Source organism: Zootoca vivipara, chromosome 13 (assembly GCF_965207765.1).
Source record: "Zootoca vivipara chromosome 13, rZooViv2.hap1.1, whole genome shotgun sequence".
Lineage (NCBI taxonomy): Eukaryota > Metazoa > Chordata > Lepidosauria > Squamata > Lacertidae > Zootoca > Zootoca vivipara.
Window position 1 is genome coordinate 42,729,726 of NC_142596.1, and position 25,400 is coordinate 42,755,125.

General features: G+C 44.3%; 1 protein-coding gene across 3 annotated transcripts in view; it reads right to left on the minus strand.

The window, feature by feature from the left end:
- Nucleotides 1-25,400, minus strand: part of TRRAP (transformation/transcription domain associated protein) — a 157,927-nt gene that overhangs the window by 57,488 nt on the left and 75,039 nt on the right. For all 3 annotated transcript variants that reach the window (XM_035131728.3, XM_035131726.3, XM_088657252.1), the window contains 11 exons: nucleotides 24,197-24,343; nucleotides 23,779-23,981; nucleotides 20,155-20,276; nucleotides 18,567-18,780; nucleotides 13,856-14,035; nucleotides 12,679-12,825; nucleotides 12,299-12,418; nucleotides 11,354-11,641; nucleotides 10,238-10,375; nucleotides 8,628-8,740; nucleotides 6,788-6,923 (listed from right to left, as the gene is read on the minus strand). In XM_035131728.3, coding sequence (XP_034987619.2) covers nucleotides 6,788-6,923; nucleotides 8,628-8,740; nucleotides 10,238-10,375; nucleotides 11,354-11,641; nucleotides 12,299-12,418; nucleotides 12,679-12,825; nucleotides 13,856-14,035; nucleotides 18,567-18,780; nucleotides 20,155-20,276; nucleotides 23,779-23,981; nucleotides 24,197-24,343 — 1,808 coding nt within the window. The remainder of the gene's footprint in view (nucleotides 1-6,787; nucleotides 6,924-8,627; nucleotides 8,741-10,237; nucleotides 10,376-11,353; nucleotides 11,642-12,298; nucleotides 12,419-12,678; nucleotides 12,826-13,855; nucleotides 14,036-18,566; nucleotides 18,781-20,154; nucleotides 20,277-23,778; nucleotides 23,982-24,196; nucleotides 24,344-25,400) is intronic.

Below are 25,400 nucleotides of genomic sequence, written 5' to 3' on the forward strand. Positions count from 1 at the left end.
AAGATAAGATGCAAAGAAGAAGAAATAGCACCCATACAGAAAACAAAACCGAACAAAAAAACTTGTAGACATTACAAAAAAGTTGTTACTGCAGTTAACCAGACCGTAACCTAATACAGCATTTATAAAAATGAATTCCAAGTATCGTTAAATTTGTCCATGACCAGCATAATAGAGTCCAGTACATTCTAAATATTATTTTTGCGTGTATGAGTCTCAATTTGAGGTCCAGAGACACACTTGTTATAGAACTTAACACAGTTTTTCCATTGCTTGGTCGAGATCAAGATCTCCAGTTCTTTGTACTGAGTTTATATAGGTAGCTCAAAATTGTCGCATTAAGCAACACCAGCGCCATTTGCCTCCAGTGGAAAGTGGACAGTAGGCATAAATGTAGAAGCAGCATGGAGGCAATTAGGCCTCAACATCCTTGTATTTATGAAAAACATGTTTTCTGGCTAAAAAAAAAAATCAGAGCAGCTCAATTTACAGCTTATTTTCTCTTTAGTTCATTAGTATAGGCCTCATTACTGAAAATCTCTCTTTCAATCCAAGCTCCAGCTATGCCATGTCCGCAGTTGCTGGTGGCTGTCATGTCGATTCAGCCTGCAAGCCTTCACAACGCGAAGCTGTCAGACATGATCAATTCACTTGGCTGCAATTCAAGGCTTCAATTTTACCCTGCAATCTATTCAGTACTGCACAGCTGCAGGGGGGGGGGGGGAGACACGTGGAAACAGCACCAAAATATGAGGATGATCATTATTATGAAATGATTCCGTAATTATTGAAGGGATTGGGCGTCCATGAATGGGATTGTGGTTCTGTTCAAACTTTAAACCAACAGGGGTTTGAAAGTGAATGCCCAACAGCTGAGTAAAGTACAGTTTTCAGGGGAGGGGACTGCAGCAGCTCTCTGTCCTCTAGAGCGCCAGACCTCCTTTCTTAATAATGCAGAAAACTTTACGTTTCCTATGGCTGCACTCAAGTTTTGGCCACCCCTTTAAAGATAAAAGGACTCCTTCATCCTGGAAGCAATCTTTATCAAGACATGTTTATTTCAGCTCCCTATTTCACAGCGGAGGGAGATAATACGTAGCCCGTTTCATTCCTATGCTAAATTCCTCAATATTATGTGTGTCTGTGTCTGCCTGTATTTCCCAGATTGTCCTTCAGGGCCTTAACCAATGCTAAAAGTACAGAGTATTCTGGACCTTTACCTCAAACATAATCCACAGTTATGAAACAATATATAGCAGCACTTGGACACGGAGAGCAAAGCTTCTTGCTAATATTTCACAGGAAGCAACACGGCTTTCCTGGGCGTGAGGATGCCCCACATAGTCGTATTTTCCACTAGCATCCATCCTACTACTGATGTCTCCAGATAATCCAAATCTCAAATTCCATGAAAATGTTGCCACTGATTTGAGCGGAACGGGTTCACCCTACACAGCCCTTGAACTTGTTTATTTACTGCATTTCCATCTCGGGGTATACTCTAGCCTTTGGCTGCTCCCACACATGTCAAGAAGCATAAACCGCCAGCAATGGCAGCGTGTTGCAGGCTGGGAGGATGATGAGCTCTAGTGCTGAGATCATGTGGCAACTCCAGTACCCGCAGTTCCAAGATGCAATGCAACGACACCATTTTGGACTCACAGCCGTCCATGGAGGCGCAGGTCAATTCTGTGTCCAGGGAAGCTGTCTACCAGCTCCATCTGGTACGCAGGCTGAGACCCTACCTGCCCGCAGACTGTCATGCCAGAGTGGTGCATGCGCTGGTTATGTCCCGCTTGGGACTACTGCAATCTGCTCTACGTGGGGCTACCTTCGAAGGTGACCTGGAAACTGCAACTAATCCAGAATGCGGCAGCTAGACTGGTGGCTAGGAGTGGCCGCCGAGACCATATAACACCAGTCCTGAAAGACCTACATTGGTTCCCGGTACGTTTCCTAGCACAATTCAAAGTGTTGGTGCTGACCATTAAAGCCCTAAATGGCCTCGGCCCAGTATACCTGAAAGAGCATCTCCACCCCCATTGTCCAGCCCAGACACTGAGGTCCAGCGCTTGAGGGCCTTCTGGCGGTTCCCTCACTGTGAGAAGTGAGGTTACAGGGAACCAGGCAGAGGGCTTACTTGGTAGTGGTGTCCACCCTGTGGAATGCCCTCCCATCAGCAACTATCTGACTTTCAGAAGACATCTGAAAGCAGCCCTGTTTAGGAAAGTTTTTAATGTTTGATCTTTTATTGTGTTTTTATTTTTCTGTTGGGAGCCGCCCAGAGTGACTAGGGAAACCCAGCCAGATGGGCGGGATAATAATAATAATAATAATAATAATAATAATAATAATAATAATAATAATAATATTTGGTTGGGAAGTTCAAAGGGTATGATGCTGCACAATACAGCTGGTCTGCAGTTCACATATAGGTTAGATTTTGACTGGTCTCTCACTACATTTGCAAGCTCCCGTCTAGGTCTGCTCACACACAGCTCGTCTCTTTGCTCATGCTGCCACCTTCCTAGTTACATACACCCCGTAGCTTTGCATTAAAACTCAGCAAAGAACTGAAAGCTTATGCAAGCACAAAAGGGTGGGGGAAGAGTACAGCTGAGTTTAGCACACCAGATTAAGAAAGAACACAGAATTCTGAGCAAGGAGCTGTCATTTGACTTAAATATGAACTTCATTGGGATTCATGCTGGGATTCTTGGGAAAGCTTCAATCAAAGACAAGTTACTATGTGGATGATGCTGATACTTGAGCAAGTGTTACTGAGCCTTTTTTTATATCTTTAAAGAAATAAATCGCATCAAGGTAGAAAAGTTCTTAAATATCCCCCCCCCCCACATGCCTGAATTATGGATTTACCAGTGAGACAAGAAGGAGCTATATATCGAAACCAGTCCTCCCTTCTTCGCAGCCACTTAGCTTTATAAATGTTTAATACAGCATGAATTTCACTCAACCCAAACACACACTCAAGATATTTTAGACATGAAAAACAGAGCGCCCTGAAGCAATCTACTAGATTTTGAATGCTCTACAGCAGCCTCGGTTTTATTAAGGACTCACTCCTCAGGTACATACACACACACACACATGGTTCTACCTCATATATTCTCAAGTGGTTCCTATGAAAGGAATACAAATCCACATTGCTCAGTAGAGATGGCAAAGGAGATGGGATGTAACTATATGGTGTGTCATAAAGGGCAAAACTCACCTATTTGAAAACTGCTGCTTTTCAGCTACTACATTAGAACAACTACATCCTCCAACTCTCTTTACTCCAATAGAGACAAAATTGCAGCTCAAAATAAGTTTAGGCATTTAACCTATTCTGCACCTCGACTTATTAAGAAGAAATCCCAAGGCTGCGATATAATTCAGGTGTAAAATCAAGTCATGCTCTGCTCTGATGCCTAAACCAAGGCAATCTGAGGAACCATGGCTTAGCATCTAGGGACCTTTAGGGAAGGAAGAGGCAGAGGGAAATCATACAAACTATATTTTGCCTGTGCATCAGGAACATAAACCATGCTTTGAAGTATGATTAGCATGAACCATGACTTACATATTATGTCTGTACCAGCCTGTTCATCATCCCAACTAGCCTGATTTGGACATCCCAACAAACTATATTTATTGCAAAACAGAAAACGAGGAAGGTAGCATATAAGCTCAAGGCACAGTGCCAATGAACAAGACATGGTTTAACCATAACATTTGAATTGGGGCCAGTGAAACACATGCTCGACTAAGAGTCAAGCACAGTATTGGAACCATTCCTCCTGACTACTGTTTTTCTCAAATGTCTTCTGTTGCATCCATATTTATGTTTATTTTTACCCCTCTGAATTAAAATGAAAAATAAACTCATTAACAGAAAAAGTGTTAAGGCATGATTTTAAACTAAGAAAAACAGATGCATCACCTGTACTATTGTAACATGGCTGGCTGCAATATTAATTCCTGGAGGCCCAGGCTGCAATTATTTTGACTAAGAACTTTGAACGATGAGCAGTCTGAGCCATTCCACTTCTGCCATTTGCTAACTAAAGCCTCAAAACATCTTTTATTGATTTCTTGTCCTTTCGGTTGCTGAGCTATGCCGTGCAAGTTCTGCAAGGTAGTGCCATTAAGGACTAACGCAGGGCATCTTGCCTTTGAATAAAGCAGTGGATGATCTATCACTAACGCATTTTTTATTTAAAATTATGCCACCCGAACTGAAATACATCTCAATTAGCCATCAGGAGTGTTTTATGCCTTCATTCCCAACACTGGCTTTAAGAAAGTAAACAGAGAGACTACTGCGCAAATTCTGGAGCCAAAACTAAACAAATGAAAGCTCAGAACTATTGAAAAACCATGTCCAGTTATGAAAGAGAAAATGACTGTGTTCTCTTCTCAGTATTTCTTACATATGGATATTTTGGCAGCTATTCCTAGGACACTGGCTGACAAATCACATGCTACTTTCCACCATTGTCACGTTCCTGAAACATGCTTTTCTCCATTGTGCCTAAGTTATCAGGCGCATCAGCAGTGACTTTAGAGCTAACCAGGGTACCAACTGAACTAGCACCAGCCCAAGACATTTTGCTACCTGAGGCCAAGGGCGAGATTGCCTCCCACAATTTGATGTACAGAAGCCTCAACCGGACCTGTAACCTGGTTTCTGAAATCACAATGTGAGACTATTTCAGATTGTTGCTTAAGCAGGAACCCTGGTTAAATCAGTTAATATAAATACTTAATGTAGCTACATAGTAGGGGAATTGGTGTTCCTGAAGGGGGTGGGGAAGTGATCTCAAAGCCCACTCTAAACTGCTCAACCACAGGTAAATGATTAAAAAAAAAACCCTTTACATCAGAACAAGCTCGTAACCTGTAGTTTTCTATTTAGGTTTGACATCAGAGATAGAGAACCTGTGACCAACTCCCATTATCCTTAGTGATGTTGGCTGAGGCTAAGGGAGCTGCAGTCCAACACCATCTTGAAGGCCACAGGTTCGCCATAGCTGTTTTAACAGAGAACAAAGAGGAGCAACCCCCATCATTCTGCCCGGACACTGAGGTCCAGTGCTGAAGGCCTTCTGGCGGTTCCCTCATTGCGAGAAGCCAAGTTACACGGAACCAGGCAGAGGGCCTTCTCGGTAGTTGCATCCACCCTGTGGAATGCCCTCCCACCAGATGTCAAAGAGAAAAACAACTACAGTACCAGACTTTTAGAGGACATCTGAAGGCAGCCCTGTTTGGGGAAGCTTTTAATGTTTAATAAATTATTGTATTTTAATACTTCTGTTGGAAGCCGCCCAGAGTGGCTGGGGAAACCCAGCCAGATGGGCAGGGTATAAATAAATTATTATTATTATTATTATTATTATTATTATTATTATTATTATTATTATTAATATCATCATCCAAGGAAGGGAAGAAATAGTCCTCACTGGTTTCCTGCGACTAAGAGCATAAACAGGGAAGAGAATGGATTTGCTGGAGGTCACCTGGTGTAAGGTGGCTCAAACACGAAGTAAGGCAAAGTGCCACCCCAAACTAAATAGGCTGCCCATAACTTTTAGCAGTATTCACTTCGCTCCAGTGTACTTGGAATGGAGCTGGGAGGTAGCATCTTCCTATACTTTTCAGTATTGGCCCCAACTTGGTGGAACGCTCTTTCACAGGAGACCAGGGCCCTGCGGGATTTGTCATCTTTCCGCAGGGCCTGCAAGACAGAGCTGTTCCGCCTGGCCTTTGGGTTGGATTCAGTCTGACCCCTGTGTTTTCCTCCCTCATGGTTTGGATTTATGGACTACTTAAAATGAGGCTGCATTTTAAATTTTAATATTGTATTTTAATCTGTATTTTAATTGTTTTCTTTTCTTTTATGTCTTATTCTAATTTTATTGGTGTTAGCCGCCCTGAGCCCGGTTTTGACTGGGGAGTAAAAAGGTAAAGGGACCCCTGACCATTAGGTCCAGTCGTGACCGACTCTGGGGTTGCGTGCTCATCTCACATTATTGGCCAAGGGAGCCGGCATACAGCTTCCAGCATGACAAAGCCGCTGACAGAGCAGCACACGGCAACACCATTTACCTTCCCGCTGTAGCTATTTATCTACTTGCATTTTGACGTGCTTTCGAACTGCTAGGTTGTTAGGAGCTGGGACCAAGCAAGGGGAGCACACCCCGTCACAGGGATTCGAACCACCGACCTTCTGATCAGCAAGCCCTAGGCTCTGTGGCTTACCCACAGCACCTGTTTTGACTGGGGAGGGTGGGGTATAAATAAAAATTTATTATTAGTATTATTAGCAAGATTGCGAAGGCAGGAGTGCATCTAGCTCTGCAAATGGCAGGTATTTGTCTTCACTGCAGCCAGGGAAAGTAGCCTGGCTCTCTTCATCTTGTCCTACTGACAGATGTTTCTTGAGAACCAGGGGACTGCAGTGTGCATACCTGCGCACTTCACTTGCCTCCCTTTTCCTCTCGTCGGCTAAAAAAATCTCTCCAGACACAGGGCAAGAATGACTGGAAGCAGAAGCCAGTTGTCCGTGTTACATTTGCAGATGCTCAATCAGCATCTTCTTTCCTTGAAGAAATAATTAGGACAAACATCTGGGGAACCTGCACGCGGAACACGAGCTTCGCTGGCTGCTCACTCCATCGGGTGCAGCTTCCATTGATAGGAACTGCAGACCCACCTTCCAACAGTTGCACTTTGTACAAACATGGATGAAACCGGATCCTCTGGGACAAAGGGGAAGGACACCCACCTGCACCAGCGCCTCCTTCATGGCAGTCCAGTTTGAGATGCGCCACGCACATTCCAAGACTAGGTAGGGGTTTATATGACCCTTCGATTGGCCGTACTCCGTCAGAGCTTCCCACTGGTTCAACTCTTTGGAGCACCTTGAAAAAGGAAACACAAGGTTGATCTCACTGGTTAAGAGGACCTTTACCCATTTCAAATAGTTAATAGAGGGAGTTTATTTTACGAACTTATTTGTGACACTTAAAGTGCTGCCCAACGAAACAAACTCCCCTGGGCGGCTTACAATGAACATGTAAAACACAACCGAAATACAAAGTAAAGCATACAACCATTACAAAGGAAGAACGCCCCTCCAAATTTATAAATACTAGGGGTATGCATCATCTCCGCGTGCACCCCAAACAATGAGGCAAATCAGGGTGATTTGAAGCAGATTCTCACATTCCTGAGTCAGACGGTGCCATTAGCAAGACTTGTTTAAGTGGATCAGGGGGGTCTCCAACCTCCTGAGTAGCACTGGTGCCTTAGTTTCTTCAAAAAGACAAATGCAACCCCCAAATTAAATCCAAGTTGACTGGAAATGCCCAGAGCTTGGTAGATAGTGCTGGGGAGGAGACAGTGGTTGTGGTGCACACTGCCTGCCACCAGTTACATGGGGAAATGTAGTAATGAGCTCCTAGAAGCAAAAATCAGGCTTCTGGAAGCCACGCTTTCCAAGGGAGCTTTCTCTGCATCGCTACTGGTTCCACGTGCTAGGCCAGCTAGTCCCAACTCAGGGGTGTGATGGTGTTGTTGGTCCAAAGGACTCCAGCTTTTTAAAAAGCTAGTACAGGGGTACCTCTAGTTACGAACTTAATTCGTTCCGGAGGTCCGTTCTTAACCTGAAACTGTTCTTAACTAGAGGCGTGCTCTCGCTAACGGGGCCTCTTGCTGCCGCTGCGCCGCCGGCACACGATTTCCATTCTCATCCTGGGGCAAAGTTCTCAACTCGAGGTAACTCTACCAGGTTAGCGGAGTTTGTAACCTGAAGCATTTGTAACTCGAGGTACCACTGTCACCATATTTTTCTTTATTTTGGGGGACTAAATTTAAAGAAAATGAGGGGAGATGGCCCAAAGTTGTTGAACTTTTTTTAGGGGGAATTGCACATGCACCATCACCCCAGCAGGGCTGTTGCTGGGGGCTGGCAAAGTGGGCAGCCGCACCCCCCATGCCACTGAGGGCAGGAAGCTCCCTATAGTGCGCACCTTCCACAGCAGCAATGGGGGGGGGGGAGATGCGCGCCCGCCAACCAGCTGGCTGGCATGTGCAGCTTCCCTCCTATGCCACTATCCGTGTATAGGACGGCCCCAGTTTTTTGAAATTTTTGAGTCAAAAAAATTCGGCTAATACACATAAAAACACGGTAGTTGTACCCAGATGTTCCTGGCTGAACCATACTTGCACATCTGAGCACACACAACCCAGGCAGGTTTTCCTGTTTTTTGGCCAAATTTTTAAGCTTCCAAATTGTTTTTTAGTTTTTATTGCCAAAAATATTTACTAAAATGCATGGTTAAAATGAGGTTTTAACCATGGCAAATTAAAGTGTTAAAAAAGAAAAGAAAAAGCAAGGTGTTTCCCCCCCTGTATAGCAGTTTTGATCTGGAATAAGTATGATGAGATTTGTTCAACCAATAGCAAACGGAGCCACTGATGGGCTTGAGGCATCAGTTAAACAACAGGAGACTTAACTAAATTTGCCCATTCCTCAATATCTTCTGAATTTTATGTTCAGCCTCACATCAAAATCTTTTAAGATACATCAAAACCGAGCAGTAGAACAAATTCAATTAACATACCGAATCCAGTGGTCCTCCCAGAGCTGATACTCTGGAAAAATGGCTGGGGAAGCATTGCTTCTTTCATGTTCTTTCTTCGCTTTCTCCATTGCTTTCTCATAGGTTTCCTGCGCCTGGAAGAAATTGAAGAAGCTTATTTTTCTCACGGGATTCTACAGGAGGAGGCAGACTCTCAAACAGATGCTGCATCACTATTTCCTGGTCTGAAAAGCCGGAATTAAGGCTATGCAACACTGTAGTCAATAAGATCCACAGCTGCATTCAATAAAGCTTCTTTCCTCAAGCAGAGGACTGATGCTACTGATGGGTATGTACGGCCCTTGCTCCTGGTCGGGGGGAAATGTACATATCACCCATCTGCATTAATTGCAAGTTGTTGTTGTTGTTTAGTCATTGAGTCGTGTTCTGACTCATCATGACCCCATGGACCATAGCACGCCAGGCACTCCTGTCTTCCACTGCCTCCCACAGTTTGGTCAGACTCATGTTTGTAGCTTCGAGAACACTGTCCAGCCATCTTGTCCTCTGTCGTCCCCTTCTCCTTGTGCCCTCCATCTTTCCCAACATCAGGGTCTTTTCCAAGGATTCTTCTCTTCTCATGAGGTGTCCAAAGTATTGGAGCCTCAGCTTCACGATCTGTCCTTCCAGTGAGCACTCAGGGCTGATTTCCAATTGCAAGTACCTTCACTGTACTACTGTTTTAGATGCCTGTTGAAAATTCCTCTATTTCATCAGGCTATCCAGGCATGTGATTTAGTGACATCTCTTTCTGAATTTGTTTTAATTGCGCCCCCCCAATGCTTAAAATATATTTGCATTTTATTTTTAACGGCATTGCTTTACCGTATAACAAATGTGTTTGGGAAGAAGGGTGGGGCATCAATGTAATGAATTATTATTATTATTATTATTATTATTATTATTATTATTATTATTATTATTATTGGCTTGTCACAGCCAGGACAATCATGTCTCTCGTACTACACTTTGCTGTGCATTTTTGTGCCTTGGGGACTCCACTCGGGATTTGTGTAAGGTTTTCCCCTTCCCCGAAGATGTCCCACAAGGGAGAGGAGGTTTACCGTCAAGAGTTTTCCTTCTCCTAGGTGGGTTATATTCCCAGGTTGACAAGCCCCACCTGCCCCTCACTTCCCCCTACAGCGCATGGTGATTATACCACTTACATGCACAAAACTGGCTTCCAAGTGGTTTACAAGTATAAAAACAAGTATAAAACATCCACGTGTCTTTAAAATATACAATAAAAGAAACTCCATCAAAAGGTTAAAAACATTTGCAATTGAAACATGTGTTTGAAGTAAGCCTGTTAAAAAGTGTAACAATTAAAAGTTGAACAACTAAAACAATCAGATCAGAAAGGCAAAGTTCAGGGGAATGTTTGTCTGAAGAGGCGTAAAAAAGCCCTTCAATTAAATTCGCTCATGCGCTGCCTGAGTGTAGCTCCGCTTGTAAGACATGCTATACCAAGGTTGTCGGCAGCCCCTGTTCTTCAATACAGGGAAATTATATAATGCTTCCAGTACAATCACGCACCCACACTCTGTGTGCTTGCCATATTTATATGGTCAATTTTTAATCTAATATACTACCTGCTCAAAGAAGCCATGTTGCTCGTAAGCAATAGCAGTTGCTGTCTCCGGAAATTTACAGCGTTTCTGCCACAATCCAGCCCACATGTCCTCCTCTTGTAATAGACAGTACAGCTCCGCGAGAGAATCGAGTATTTCCTTAGAGGGAGAGGAAAAGCAAAAAGAACAACCATAACAATATAATAAATGTTGCTGCTATGGCGCAAAGTTTATGACCGACCCATTATGAAGCAGACATTTTCTGCAATAAAGCTATGAGCCGGGAACTGGAATAATCAGGCAGCTGGCCGAATAAACACAGGCAACTCTGGCGTCTTGGGCTTACTCAGTTAAAGGAACTTCTGGAATAGGCCTATACTTTTGCAGTTCACAATATGATGAAGTGCCTGATTCCATCAAGGCTAAAAACATTTTATCAGCTAACTGAAGATACGCTACTGTCCCGGTCAGCAACTAGCTTCGTTGGGAGAGCCACGTAGAGGAAATGCTGGAGGCTGGCAGGCCAGGATCCACCTTCACAGAAGACTGCCGGCATTCCCACAGACACCATCGCTTACACCAAAGGGCGGTTGACATTTTTAACCCTATGGGTCATATACATACACCCTTGGCCAAACTTCCAGAAGTCACATGACAGTGGTGGGCGTGGCCATCCTAGTCCGCCCCTCTCTTTCTCTCTCCCCCACATCCTGCCGAGCTCAAGCACATACTGAAAAATATTCTAACTTTTTTTTCTGGGGGAGGGATGTGTGGGTGTGTGAGATCTGCTGTTTAAACTTTGAACAGCGGAGGGTGCAGGAAAAATTCAGCCACCAAGGGCCAGGAAGGATGTACTGATAACCTTGGTTTGCAAAGTTATAGAGCCAAGCTAGGGAGCAGGGTTTTCCTCACCATAGTTCTTTATAAACGCAAATTATTCCCTCCCAGCACACAAATACAGTTAAAACAATCCATTAGTTTTAATCACAGCTGAAGCAACCAGGGTTTCTCTTAACCAAGATCTGAAGCCACTCTGGGTTGCAGATCCCGAGGTAAGGGAAACCGGTGAAATTTTAAAAGAAATAGCGCATTTGACTATATCGCTTTTGAACTCTGCAAACTGCAAACGCTCCCTACCTGTTGAGGAGGAGTTATGCTTTCCTGTTCATAAAACTCAGTGCAGTGCTTAGGCTTAATCTGGAGACTGAGTCCTTTCTCAAAGGCTTGGTGCTCCAGCATCAGAGTCGAACGGAACCAGAGGTTGTGTGTTTTACCCAGGTACTTTAGCACACAGGGCCTGATTGGAATGGGAGGGACACACTGAGACATGGCCTCCACGAAACAGTTCAGTGCACTAGGCTGGCAGTCCCGCTGCACTTGATGGCTCCCGCTACACAAGAACGGGCTGATTTCTCCTGCAAGGGCCTGAGAGAGGAGAGAAAGGTGGGTAGGAAAAACTGCTGAATCTTCTTGTTAAAGCAATCAAGTCATTTCAACACGGAAACATCAATATATTGGGACAGTTCACAGGCAATGATCTCAAATAGCAAAGATGCCGAAATGTGTACTTCCAGCCTCAGAAATACTATTTATAAAAGTGCTTACATATTGCCTGTATTGTGGGGGGGGGGGGAACAAGCAGTTTGCTATATACAACAAAACCAAGTAAAATTGGAGATCATCAGCTATTACTGAAGGAAGTTTTCTTAATTGCCTATGTTTATAAAATACAAGTCCTGGCCGGCTTGAAATGGTTCCCCGAATATACAGCAAGCATCATCCCTGACCACTGGCCCTGCTAGCTAGGAATGATGGGAGTTGTAGTCCAAATACAGCTGGAGAACCAAGTTTGGGAAATGCTGAACTAGTGATTTCTCTAATACATTATTCCCAAGAAAGTTTGAATCTCTCTCTTTCACCAACTGCACTTAATTCCTCCAAAGTTTTACATGCTTTCTGCAGTTGCAATATACAGCATGAGAGGCAACAAAAAAAATTGTAAATTAAAAATGTTTCAGATTTTTTTCACACCTTTTCTCAAAATGCGCTTTGTTGTAATAATAAAAAAAAAGTCACACTCACATGTTGCTGTCTATCCGATAGGATTTTCCACAATCTGGAGAACAGCTGGATCCAGGTCCTTTCAGCTAAGGGCGTGGAAATATGGCACAGCTGCACAAAGGCACTTAGCAGGGCTCCGGTCTTGAAATAAAATCAATACAGTTAGGCATATTGAATGATGGAGCTTCCTTCGCCTGCCTCCCCCCCAACAGGCCATGACTCTATACATAAAGACCAGCAATCCATACCTCATAGTCTTATTCCGCAGCACAGCTATGGAACAGCTGCAGCAATACTATGAGAAACACCACATAATCCTATGCACGGTTATTAAGTAATTTTAAATGGGGAGACATCGCCTTTCCTAAGGAACAACCCAAGGCATCTAGCAAAGGACCAACCTTCACTTCTCGAAGAGAGTCGAGAAATTTATCGTGCCGGTTGGTTAGCATGTGCAACTGGTTGCCGATGTCCTTTTCAGAAAGCTCTTTGGTTTTGGGTGTACTAGTCTGATCACCTGGAGCCAACTCAATGTCTATCTCCACATCCTAAAAAGAAGAAAAAAGAAAGAAGACATGAGGTCTGAGATGATGTAAAGAGACACTAAAGTACACAGATCTCAACACATGGAAGAAAGCATGACTTCAGACCTGTGTTGGCTGAGCAATGATGCTGCAGAACAAAACCTCTTTTGAAGTGAATTTCAAAGAGAGCAATTTGGGCTGGGATGTAAACTTTAAAGCATGGTTTAGAGCAAGGCTGGCTAACCTGTGGTCCAACTGATGCTACAGGACAACAGCTCCTACCATCCCTACCCAATGGCAATGTTGGCTGGGGCTGATAAGGGTTTGAATCCAATGACTTTAGACCTAAAATTACACAGTTGACCCACAGCAAACTTCCCTTTCCTCCTCCTGCACAGCTGGTGGGGGTGGAAGGGGGCTTCTGCAGAGATGTTTTGCTTTCCAAGAACATTGGCTTGCTTAGTCTTATGAACCAGCAATCATGGCCTGCAACGAACAAGTCAATCAAAGCATGGGCTTTGAAGCCAACTTGCTTAGTTTCAAAGAAAGAAAGGAGGAGGAGCCCCCCCTTTCTTTCTTTGAAAGAAATATTTCGACATTTACTTTGGGAAGGCCCTTAGCTAAGTGATAAGCAGAGGCTTTACAAGCAGTAGATCCCCTGGTTCAATTGTCGTCATTTCTGGGTAAAAGAATCTCGAGTGCCAGGGCTGGGGGAAAGTAATTGCCTGAGCCCTTGGAGAGCAGAGGCCAGTCAGAGTAGAACTGGTATAGGATTGATGGGGTCCTGACTTTTGCTCTAGGTGGGAAAGGGCTGTTCCTTCAGGGGAGGGGGTAATAGCTCAGAGGGTTTTGCATGCAGAAGGTCCCAGGTTCAATCCCTAATGAAAATGACCAGGGCTCGGAAAGATTCCTGCCCAAGACTATTAGAGTGACTGTGAGTCAGAACAGACAGTACCGAGCAAAATAAACTCGGAATGAGACGGGCTCACGTGTTAAATGGAGTATTTTAAAACGAAGGCAAAAATGGCATATTGCAATATGAAAACCAAGTTACCTCTTCCTTGGATTCACTGTTTTCTCTTTCACGAGGCTCCTGCTTGACGTGGGTCACCATAGCAAATGCTGCCCGGTCGTGGCTGTCAGCTAGGTTGATGACATTTGTGATGGATGGCAGCATGGCACCTTGGCAGCTGGTCCCAATTGTGGTGTTTCTTTCGCATACAGCCAGCAAGAGCTAAAAATGTTTTTAAAACGGTCATGAAACTATGGTTTTTGAGACTACTGTGTTTCTCTGGAAATAAGACACCGTCTTATATTTATTTTTCCTCAAAAAAACCAAAACACTATGGCTTATTTTCAGGGGATGTCTTATTTTTTTCCTCCTTCTCCTGCCACGGCCGGCATTGCTGTTGCACCTATCACTATGTCTTATTTTCAGGGTATGGCTTATATTCCTTGAATGATTAAAAATCCTGCTATGGCTTATTTTATGGCTACGTCTTATTTTTTGGAGAAACAGGGTAACATACCAAAGAATTCCTGCATGTTCATTTTTTTACCACTTGTAAGTAAGTGCCCTTGTGCAGAACTCATGGCCAAGATGACTGGGAGTAGGCTACAGGCAACCTCCCCTTCCCTCTGGGCCAAACTCTCCCTTTCCTTTGCTGGCCTTTAATCACGGTTTAGTGACATGTCTGCAGGAATGATAAACCGCATTTCCCATCTTACCCAGGGTTTGCAAATCCTGGCTAAGAACCAATCAGGTGTTTGCCTCTCCCAGGACATTCCATGCCAGTCTAGGCAACCCATAACCAGGAGGGGAGTTTTACATTCCTTGGCTAGACCACTTGAGTTTAGGGAACATTTAGGACCAAAAAAAAAGTGCATTAGTTAAAGTATGAAACTTGTTCTCACTAGAGGGAGCAACGGCCACTGACCAGAATGGCTTTAAAAGACGATTAGATAAATTCATGGAGGGCAAAGCTATCAAAGGCTATCATGCTACTGGAGGCATTATGTCAATGAATACCATTGCAAGCATTCCACAGGTATCTAGTTTGCCAGTTTGAGAACAGAATGCTAGACTAGATGGGCCTTTGGCCTGGCTGAGCAGGGCTCCTATGTTCTTGCTATCAGCAGAACTCGTCACATGAATCCTGCCTATTCCTGCAAGCAGATTCCATTGGGGAGCAGTGAAACTTGCTGGACTAGTTCAGATGTAATGCTAAAAATGATGTGTGTGACCCTCCTCTCCCCTCCCCTGGTGCAGCTGCAAGGAGGGATCTGGAAGCATCTGCTTCCATTTTTAAATTCACTCGCTTAGGCAGTTTTTTTGTTTTTGTTTTTTTAGTTGTTTGAAATCATTTATATCCTCTTCTTCCTCCTTAAGGAGATCAGTACAAAACAGCACAAGATGGCCGTATAAAGCAATAGCCGGTAACACGGCATTCAGAATATCTAGGGCAGCTCAAAGGCACGATTAAAAAGCAAAGTTTTGACTGCTCTTCTGACTGAAGGCTAGTATTTGTAGAAGCCCTGGGCTGCCCAGACAACAAGACCCTTCTCTCGGCCTTGCTGATGTGGTCCAAAGGGAAGCAGAATTTGGCACCAGCTTGGCTGCAGGAGTTGCCAGGAGGAGGCATACAGGGCGCCATCCAACTGTGTTAGGGATTCCACTCTGGATTTGCGTAGGGTTTATTCCTTGGTCGTTTCTTTTCCCAGAGTTAGAATCATAGAATCATAGAGTTGGAAGAGACCACAAGGGCCATCCAGTCCAACCCCCTGCCATGCAGGAAACACCATCAAAGCATTCCTGACAGCTGGCTGTCAAGCCTCTGCTTAAAGACCTCCAAAGAAGGAGACTCCACCACACTCCATGGCAGCAAGGTCCACTGTCAAACAGCTCTTACTGTCAGGAAGTTCTTCCTAATGTTTAGGTGGAATCTTCTTTCTTGTAGTTTGAATCCATTGCTCCGTGTCCGCTTCTCTGGAGCAGCAGAAAACAACCTTTCACCCTCCTCTGTATGACATCCTTTTATATATTTGAACATGGCTATCATATCACCCCTTAACCTTCTCTTCTCCAGGCTAAACATACCCAGCTCCCTAAGCCGTTCCTCATAAGGCATTGTTTCCAGGCCTTTGACCATTTTGGTTGCCCTCCTCTGGACATGTTCCAGCTTGTCAGTATCCTTCTTGAACTGTGGTTCCCAGAACTGGACACAGTACTCCAGGTGAGGTCTAACCAGAGCGGAATACAGTGGTACTATTACTTCCCTTGATCTAGATGCTATACTCCTATTGATGCAGCCCAGAATTGCATTGGCTTTTTTAGCTGCTGCATCACACTGTTGCCTCATGCCAAGTTTGTGGTCTACCAAGACTCCTAGATCCTTTTCACATGTACTGCTCTCAAGCCAGGTGTCACCCATCCTGTATTTGTGCCTTTCACCCCCCCCCCAAGTGTAGTACTTTACATTTCTCCCTGTTAAAATTCATCTAGTTTGCTTAGGCCCAGTTGTCTAATCTGTTAAGGTCATTTTGAAGTGTGATCCTGTTCTCTGGGGTATTAGCCACCCCTCCCAATTTGGTGTCATCTGCAAACTTGCTCAGGATGCCCTCAAGCCCATCATCCAAGTCATTGATAAAGATGTTGAATAAGACTAGGCCCAAGACAGAACCCTGTCTTGGGCCAAGTTGTCCCACAAGGCAGCAGATAAAAGATTATTTCTCAGGGGTTAGTCTCAAAGCCTCTCTCACCAATGAGTACTGCATAGCCGCAAGGCAGCAGAGGTTTAAGGAGGTTCTAGGAGAAGGAAAACTCTGGCCTTAAGGGATGTTAAGTCCTCTTTAAAACTGTCCTCTGATTCTTTTTATTGTAAGCTACCCTGTGCTCCCTATGAGAGGAAGGGGAGAACAGAAGAATGACAGAACCAACAAAAGGAGGATATAGTCAGGATGCCTAGATCAGCTCTCTCTCTTTCTCCCTCACCTAAAATGCAACCATACTTCTTCTTCCCCCCCCCCCCAAAAATAGCTGATCTGCAGCTGGAATGGAAAGCTAAAACACATAATTCTTTTACGTGCCTGGATCTTCCCCGCCTACCCCCCCCCTACGGTTATGAGCACTAATTATTTTGAGGGGTAGTGGGTAGCTTGCTACATTAAAGTAATTGCTTCCCATTCAGTTCTCTTGTTTAGTGTTTAAGTAATTGTTTAGTATTCACACAGCAAGCATTTAGGTTATGTATTGAATCCACATTATTTCATCTTCAATCAGAAAGTGCTTTGTATTCCTCTTAGCTTTTGAGCTTTCGCCTTATTAACTTGATTTATCCTTCATTGTTCAACACAGATGCATATATTACAGTGAATATATGAAAGGTGGAGGTTGTCAACTATCGCAAGAGAACAAGGACGATCCTACGTGCATCTACATAATCGCAAAGATTTTCAGGTTACACTCATGAACGATGACAAATGACTAGCAGGTGACTACCCACTTTCATTTGTGCTGCCATAAGCACATTCGTCAACTTAACAACATTTACTGAAGTTCATACAGAATCTCACCAGTTCATGGATAAGAAACAAATAGGATGTATCTGTTTTTTCGTTTTTTCTTTTCATAAAATTTATATACGGTTTGATTACAAGAAAAAAAGAAAAGTGAATTACCAAAAACACAACAACACTGTTTCAGCACAAGGCAAATACATTTTTGTTTTTGTTTTCCCAGGCCCTTGGGCAGCACCAGTGATACAATACTATAATTTTAAATTCTGGTTATAATTTTGTGGTTTTTATTGTATTCTCCACTTTGATTGTAAATCACTTTGGGACTTTAGTAGGGTATGTATAATTCCCTACTGAAAATGTGTAAATTCAATTAACCTAACCTATGAAGGTGCAGCTTCTTTCTTATTTTAAAGTGCTCTCAACCACTCTTCTTTAAAAATTTTAGGGTTCCGCCAAGGATGCATATACTTCCCGTCTGGATGGCATCCCCCACCATCTTGCCCAAGTTCAATATTACAGGGAGCAATCAGCCATCACTTGTGGAAATAAGTGCCAAAGTAGCACTTGGTCTCCACAGAAGCGGCAATGGATTTTGACATCTTGCAGCCAAAAACTAACAGAGGTCACACTTTTGGAATCTGCTTATAAAAAGAGCATTTCCCATAGCAGTAATGTTTTGGGGAAGTCAAAAGAAACCGAAATTAAATTCCTTGCCAGTGAAACATTGCCTTTGATGCATCACATAACCAAACTCCACGTTCCACAGCACCTACAAATATACACATACTCCCTCCATGAATTCTTTTTTTTTGAAGAACAGACCTGGGAAGGGAAAGACTCAATTAAGAATATTGCTATTTAAGGCTTTTCCAAAAATGATTTTAAGGTGGGCAGTAATTACTGATGCTCAAGACCAGGCATCCCCAAACTTCGGCCCTCCAGATGTTTTGGACTGCAATTCCCATCTTCCCTGACCACTGGGTCTTGTTAGCTAGGGATCATGGGAGTTGTAGGCCAAAACATCTGGAGGGCCGAAGTTTGGGGATGCCTGCTCAAGACCCAACACTGCAAGAGAGAGGTGGATCATATTACTGTGCAAAACACAAACAAAAAGCCAACTGAAAGATCATATTAAGCGGATGCGATCTACTCTCCCCTGGTAAATAGAACCTGAATGATATTCAAGATGTTAGGCAGACCACATGCATTTATAATGCTACAAACATTCACATCACACGCACTCCTACCTCAATGCACTGCTTGATCCAAAAGTGGCTTCCCATGGCTTCCCAGTTTTGAGAACAGGTGATATAAAGCAGGCGCTCGTAGACACGGCGCTTCATGGAGTTGTCAAAAACCTCGAAAAATTTGGCTCTGATGAGCGGCTGAGCACAACGGAGTCCCGAAAGGAAGGCTGGTTCAAGTTTAGCGGTAAGCTCGCTGCCCGAAAGGTTTTCGTCCCTAGGGGGGAAAAGCAGCATTTAAAAATACAGAACTTGCAAAGCAGAGATGGGTGTGTGTGTGTGACAAAAGGTAGAGGGGCATGAATCACAGGATGAGTTTGCATGAAGGAAATCAGACGGTAGGAGGATCCATCTTTTTCTGGAGTGTGCGCTTTGCTTCTGTGTTGCCGACATACATTTTAAGAACATTGGGAGGTGCTGGGGGCATCCCAGAATACTTCTCAGCCCTATTTCCAACACTGCAGGTAGACAAAACCCTTCTTCAACCATTCTCCTGAGCATGCAAGGTTTAAAGCGGTACGGGGCTAAGCCCTGTCCACCCCAACGTCCCCACAGGTGAAGTGTCAGGGCTTGTCTCCGGCCTTAACTCACTGAGCAAAAAGATCTGAAAGGGGTTTCTATGTGCTTTCAGCGGAACCTGCTCAGAAGCCTCTGAACGACCCGGTGCCCTTTTAAAGATACGGAAGTTTGCACTCGGCACTTGCAGGGTCAATCGCGGCATCACTTGCAAATACCTAGAGCGGAACTTTCCAAACTGTGTGTCGCGACACGTTGGTGTGTCGGCTGCAGTGTGTAGGTGTGTCGCGCGAACGCTCCTTCTGGGTTAGCTTCACCTCTGGTTTGCTAGTAGAACTGAATTGCTGTGTCGTGAAATGATGCAAAACTGAAGTACTCTGTGGCGAAATGACCCGTGTCTAAGAAGTGTGTCACCAACATGAAAAGTCTGGAAAGCCCTGACCTACAGAGACTATGCTCTCAGAGGCGAAGACACACCCTAGGGAGAACTTCCTAGGTCTTGCTTCTGTAATATACACATGGGCAAACAAGAATACAGTATAGGAATATGGGTGGGTAATAGCTTGCTGATAGAGGACATGCTTTGCATGTAAATGGACCTAGAGCTCCCTGGAGAAAAGGTGGGATATAAATCCAATAATAAATAAGTATGTTCACATGCTTTATAGGGAATAAGTATGTTCACATGCTTTATAGGGAAGAGTTTGGGATTTAACTAATTACAAAAAAAACCTCAATTTAATTATATTTTATTATAAAATAAAAAATTCTGAAGTCTTGCAATCCTTTAATATTTGTGGAATGCCGTGTAATTTGGCATGTGATTAGTGCATTTAACATGTGCCACGGTATATATTGATTTCACCTAGCAAAGAAAATGCAGACTGATCTAGGATTTGAAGGTATGAACAAGGAAATTCTATGAAACCTTGGAGAATAGTTACTATAACCCGCCCCTGCCACCTAAAAACTCATCTAGATTAGCTTTAAGAGATTGATGGTATGTTATTAAGGTCATACATGGCCCAAAATATGAACCAGTAAGCTGAACCAGTTGATTAATTGCTATAATTACCTATAGACATAGTTAACAAGGTCTAAAAACTGGGCATTTAATTCAAGGTCTTCTGGAAAACGTTTTTCAATGTAGGTCATCATTTTTACTAGCAAAATGGACTTCTCTCGGAGCGTAGGTGTCTGTTTGAAAAGAAAAAGAAGAAAGCAATTAGTTTTTCACTTTGCCTTTGAAATTGTGGAGCGCTGGCATTCTCAAAACACTATGTACTATATGTGATTTCCATGTGTTGGTCCCAGCATGCAGGCATAGTTGTAATTATATCTTTCCCTCTCTTTAGAAACATAGGAAGCTACCCTTACATTGATTCAGATCAGTATTGTCTACCCTGACTGGCAGCAGCTATCTACGATTTCAGGCAGATTCTCCCAGCTTTACCTAGAGATGCTGGGGGTTGAATCTGGGACCTTTCAGATGCAAAGTAGATGCTCTACCGCTGAGCTACAGCCCTTCCCTATTTCCGATATTCAGACTGTGCATACCATTGCTTGCATAGCCAAAATGGCACTATTTACACTCAACTGGCAGGGACCAGCAAGCACAAGGGTACCCCAGGTTTTGCAGAAGTGCAAAAGAAAATTATGGGGGGTGGGAACTTATGGGATACCCACCAGCAAGCCAATGTCATGAACCAGCTGGATGCAGAGGGAGCGGTGGGAGGCACCAGTTGGGCAACCCCCAAGGGAACCACCAGGGGGAAGAAGGCTCAGGGCCAGGGGATTGGTGGTGGGATGGTGCTGAATGGTCAGAGGGAGCAGAATGGGAGGAGGTGTCAGAAGCTGAAGAGGCAACAGGGTCTAGTGAGCAGGAAGAGGCTGTGGCAGAGAGAACTCCGGACTCAGAAGAAGGAGAGGAGGCGGAAGGGGGTGGGGAGGCAAGAGGCAGAGTGGAGGCTGGATGCTGAAGAAATCAGGAAGTCTCCACATCCTGCTGTGACCAGTTCCCCTCCCCTCTGGTCTCCCAGAACACAGAAAGAACTGAAGAGGGTGGAGCAAGGAGAAACTCAATGACAGAGCCATAGGCTGCTGAGGAAGGAACCGAGAGAGGAGCCTCAGAGAGCGGTGGGAAGGTGGGGACCTCCAGGCCTCGCAACTGCTTCATAGGGGCAAGACGTACTGGAAAGGATTGTGTGACTGCTATGACGGAGCTGTTTCTTTGAATAAAGAGTTAACTTCATGGGCATTGGGTGCTTTATTGTTTTTATCGCTGACCTACGCCTGACTCCAATGCAATTATAAGTTATCCATCTTTTCAATCTCTTTTGATGCCACTGACCATTGTATCCTCTTAGATCAGGGGTCCCCAGACTTACGGAGCGGCGGGCCGGTGCCCGCCGCGCCGACCGCGCGGTGGGCCGGACTGCAGGGGAGTGCGCGCGCAGCGGGCCGGAGGGCGGGGGAGTGCTCGCCCGTGCGCATGCGCACACGCACACGGGCAGAAAAAAAATCGGCGAAAATCGCTTGTGCGCATGCGTATGGGCCTCCCCCGACCCGGAAGTGCACCAGAAATGACCTCTTCCGGGTCGGGAGAGGCCCGTACGCATGCGCACAAAGGATTTTCGGCGATTTTTTGCCGATTTTTCAGATCGCCGCTGCGCCGCGCGCCGTGAGAGCGGGCGGCGGCAGCGGGCGGCGGGGGTCGTCGCGGGCCGGATTGGAAGGCCGATTGGGCCGCATCCGGCCCGGGGGCCGTAGTTTGGGGACCCCTGTCTTAGATTGACTCCGTGTGATGGAGACTGGAGGCTCTGTACTGCAGGATCAAGTGTGCACTGGGGTTCCTACTGTGTGGACTAAAACTTTGTTCTGCTTCACCCTAGTTGGTTTCTTTATTCCCTTCTCCTGTCAAGACGTCACTGAGTATACAACTAATTTACCTATGACTTCGGCCAAACAGCCATGCACTATGTCGATAAACCTTAAGACTACATAAAACACTGCTTTCACACTTATTTACATTTTGCCCTGCAGCAAAAAGTTTAAAGGGAAACACACAGCAAAACAGTTTGTTTTTGTTTGTTTTTAAAAAAAAGTAAAATAAGTAATACAATAAATAAGAGTGAAGCATTAAAACCAGTTACAATTCTAGTCCAAAATGCAAAGAGCAAAGGATATGAACAAAGCAGCGAAGAGTATGGTTCAAAAGCTACAGCAAGATTTAGAGGTTTTGTGGGATTTTGATTTTTTTTTTAAGAGTGAAAAACTACAGGGCTTACATACTGCAAAATGTGTGGATAACTATGTTCTTGCCTACTTATCAACTGCAGGATTAATGTATAACGTCAGCCAAATCGTTCCAGGGAGAATTCTACAGCAGGATTGGCTCTGAGCCATCCTTGACAGGCACAAAATCTCAGAACTGCTTTGCTTGTGGAGTCACGCAAAAACGGGTGTGATATTTGATACAAAATTCCCCTTGTACACACACAAGAGAGAGAATGTGAGCAACATTACAGCACAAGGGTGTGTGTGTGTGTGTGTGTGTGTGTGTGTGTGTGTGTGTGTAATCCCTTGATGCTATCACTTTGGAGCATTCCCTGGACCTAAACAGAGAAAACCCATACAGGAAGAGGACAAGCAGTGGCTACTGGGGTCCATTGTGCTATCTATCCCTCTTCCAAATAAATACTGTAAAACACAGCATTAAAGAAGCATGACATGTTATCCCAGGGTCAATGTGTACTTTTGGAACACGTCCTTTCAATAGGAACACACAATTGAAAGCAAACCCTATTACAAGGGCAGGGAACCTGCAGCTCTCCGGTTGCCTTGGATCACAACTCCCATCAGTCTCTGCCAGTCAGGCCAGTGGTCAGGGATGGTGGGTGCTGTAGTCTAGCAACATCTGGAGGGCCAAAGGTTCCCTACCCCAGCCCAGTAAGGAACTGTGTTCATTCAACTTTCAATGTTTTCTTTTAACTCCCACCGCCAGGCCATCTTGCCTTGAGGGGGAGGGGAGAATAAAGAAAATTGGGGAATTGCCACCACCTAGTTCCTGGTTCCCTTCCCTCCACCAACTGCCACCACAGGGGTGTCTAAAGGACCATCTTGCCCTGAGGGGACTGGAGAAGCAGAAACAATAGCTTCTTCTAAACCAACAAGTTGTATTTTCCTTTTATTGCAACATTTTAAAAAAAATATTGGTGCCTATTGTTGTAATATTCTTCAGCAAACTCTTTGGGTAGGTCTGCCTGAAAAGCAATATATAAATACCTTAAATAAAAAAAATGTGTTACAGTTTTATGCTTCCCTTTCTCCACAGAGATCGGAATAGCATACAATGGTTCCCCACCCGCAACAAGCTGGTGAGGTTAATTGGACTGAAACCACCAAGTGAGTATTGTGTCTGGCGTGGTATTTGAACCCTCAACTTCAACTACTACAACATGTTGACTGTCAAATTAGGTGAGCCACCATTTAACAAGACAAAGCTACAGTAGGACGTTTCTTTTGCTCTCTCTACAGCAGGCATCCCCAAACTTCGGCCCTCCAGATGTTATGGACTACATTTCCCATCATCCCCGACCACTGGTCCTGTTAGCTAGGGATCATGGGAGTTGTAGGCCAAAACATCTGGAGGGCCGCAGTTTGGGGATGCCTGCTCTACAGGAAGCTCTCTTTAGATTACCTGGTTGGCAGCCATTGGAGAGTTGTTCTTCACCCATTCTTCCACAATTTTGACCACAGCGCGGAGGATTTTGGCATCGTTTGACTTCTCAATGAGGGATGTCAGAATAGCTTGGATGAAGTTTTTCCTCATTTCCATGCTCATCACAGCAAGGCGGGTTTTCACCAAGTCCAAGCTCAGCATGACCAATTCACTTGTACCAGCTGCAGACGGAATCAGAATTGAGCCACACACATTATTTGATAATGTACATGATTATTTAGGGTTTTTTGGTTGAAAACCATGTCTGAAACTTCCCTAGTTTTGGGCACACTTTGAAACGGAAAGCCTTCAAAACGCAGTCCAATCCCTATATTAAGGAATAACATTACTGTAACACTCAGCTTAGTCTTACCAACAGGGAGTTGCAAGCTATTACCTGTGTTTGCTTCCGCTGCCCCTGCCTGGGTCTGTTGGTTTAAGTGTTCCCTCACCATCTTCTGAAGAGATCGCATGAAGACCGAAATCAATCTGTCTATGTAGCTGGGATTGTTGCTGCATGCAGACTTCAAAATCATTAAGGTACCTGAAACACGTACACACACAAAACCCATACATTAATGAAGATAATAATAATTAGAGGGGAAAAAACATTTGTTGCTGTCCTACTTTGAACAAGGCAATCAAGCATTACTTTTTACTGTGGAGGAGCAGCAAAGAGAACAACAATTACCAGACCTTTAGAAGGCATCTCAAGGCAGCCCTGTTTAGGGAAGCTTTTAATGTTTGATGGATTTCTGTATTTTAATATTTTGTTGGAAGCCGCCCAGAGTGGCTGGGGGAAACCGGCCAGATGGGCGGGGTATAAATAATATATTATTATTATTATTATTATTATTATTATTATTATTATTATTATTATTATTGGCAAACTCGGCCCTCCAGATGTTTTGGGACTACAATTCCCATCATCCCTGACCACTGGTCCTGTTAGCTAGGGATGATGGGAGTTGTAGTCCCAAAACATCTGGAGGGCCAAGTTTGCCTATGCCTGATATAATTTTTTAACAGGTTGGGTGAGTTCTGGCAACCATCTTTCCACCCAATGAATGACTCCTCTCTAATAGAGTTACAGACTGGACAGTCAAATGGCTCGATGCGGGATTCAGCTCCTTTCCAAAGTCTCCTCCACTGTCTACTTCGCATCAAAGCCGACTTCACCCACACGCCAACCTCAACTGGTGTTACACTATAAAAACACATATTTCTCTATCCTCGCTAAATTCATTTCTCCCTACTCAACCCAACAACTACTGCCTCGTCTGTAGGCAGTCTAATATAGGGATTGGAGCTCCCTTGCACTGGATGACTGCTCCCATCCGAGCATCCCATCCCTTCATGAGATGCCATCTTTCCCATGGCTTCACATCCCATTCCCATGGCTAGTTCAAATCTCACTTGCCCATTCCTACTCTTTTAACCAGAGTTTATTAAGCCGAATGCCTAGTCGAGTCATTTTCATCTGACTGTAAACAATCCTGGTCCTACTCAAGAGTGGACTGGCTGAAATTAATGTCCATGACTAACACAGGTCCATTAATTTCACGGAGTCTGCTCGGAGTAGAATTTGGTTGGATACAACC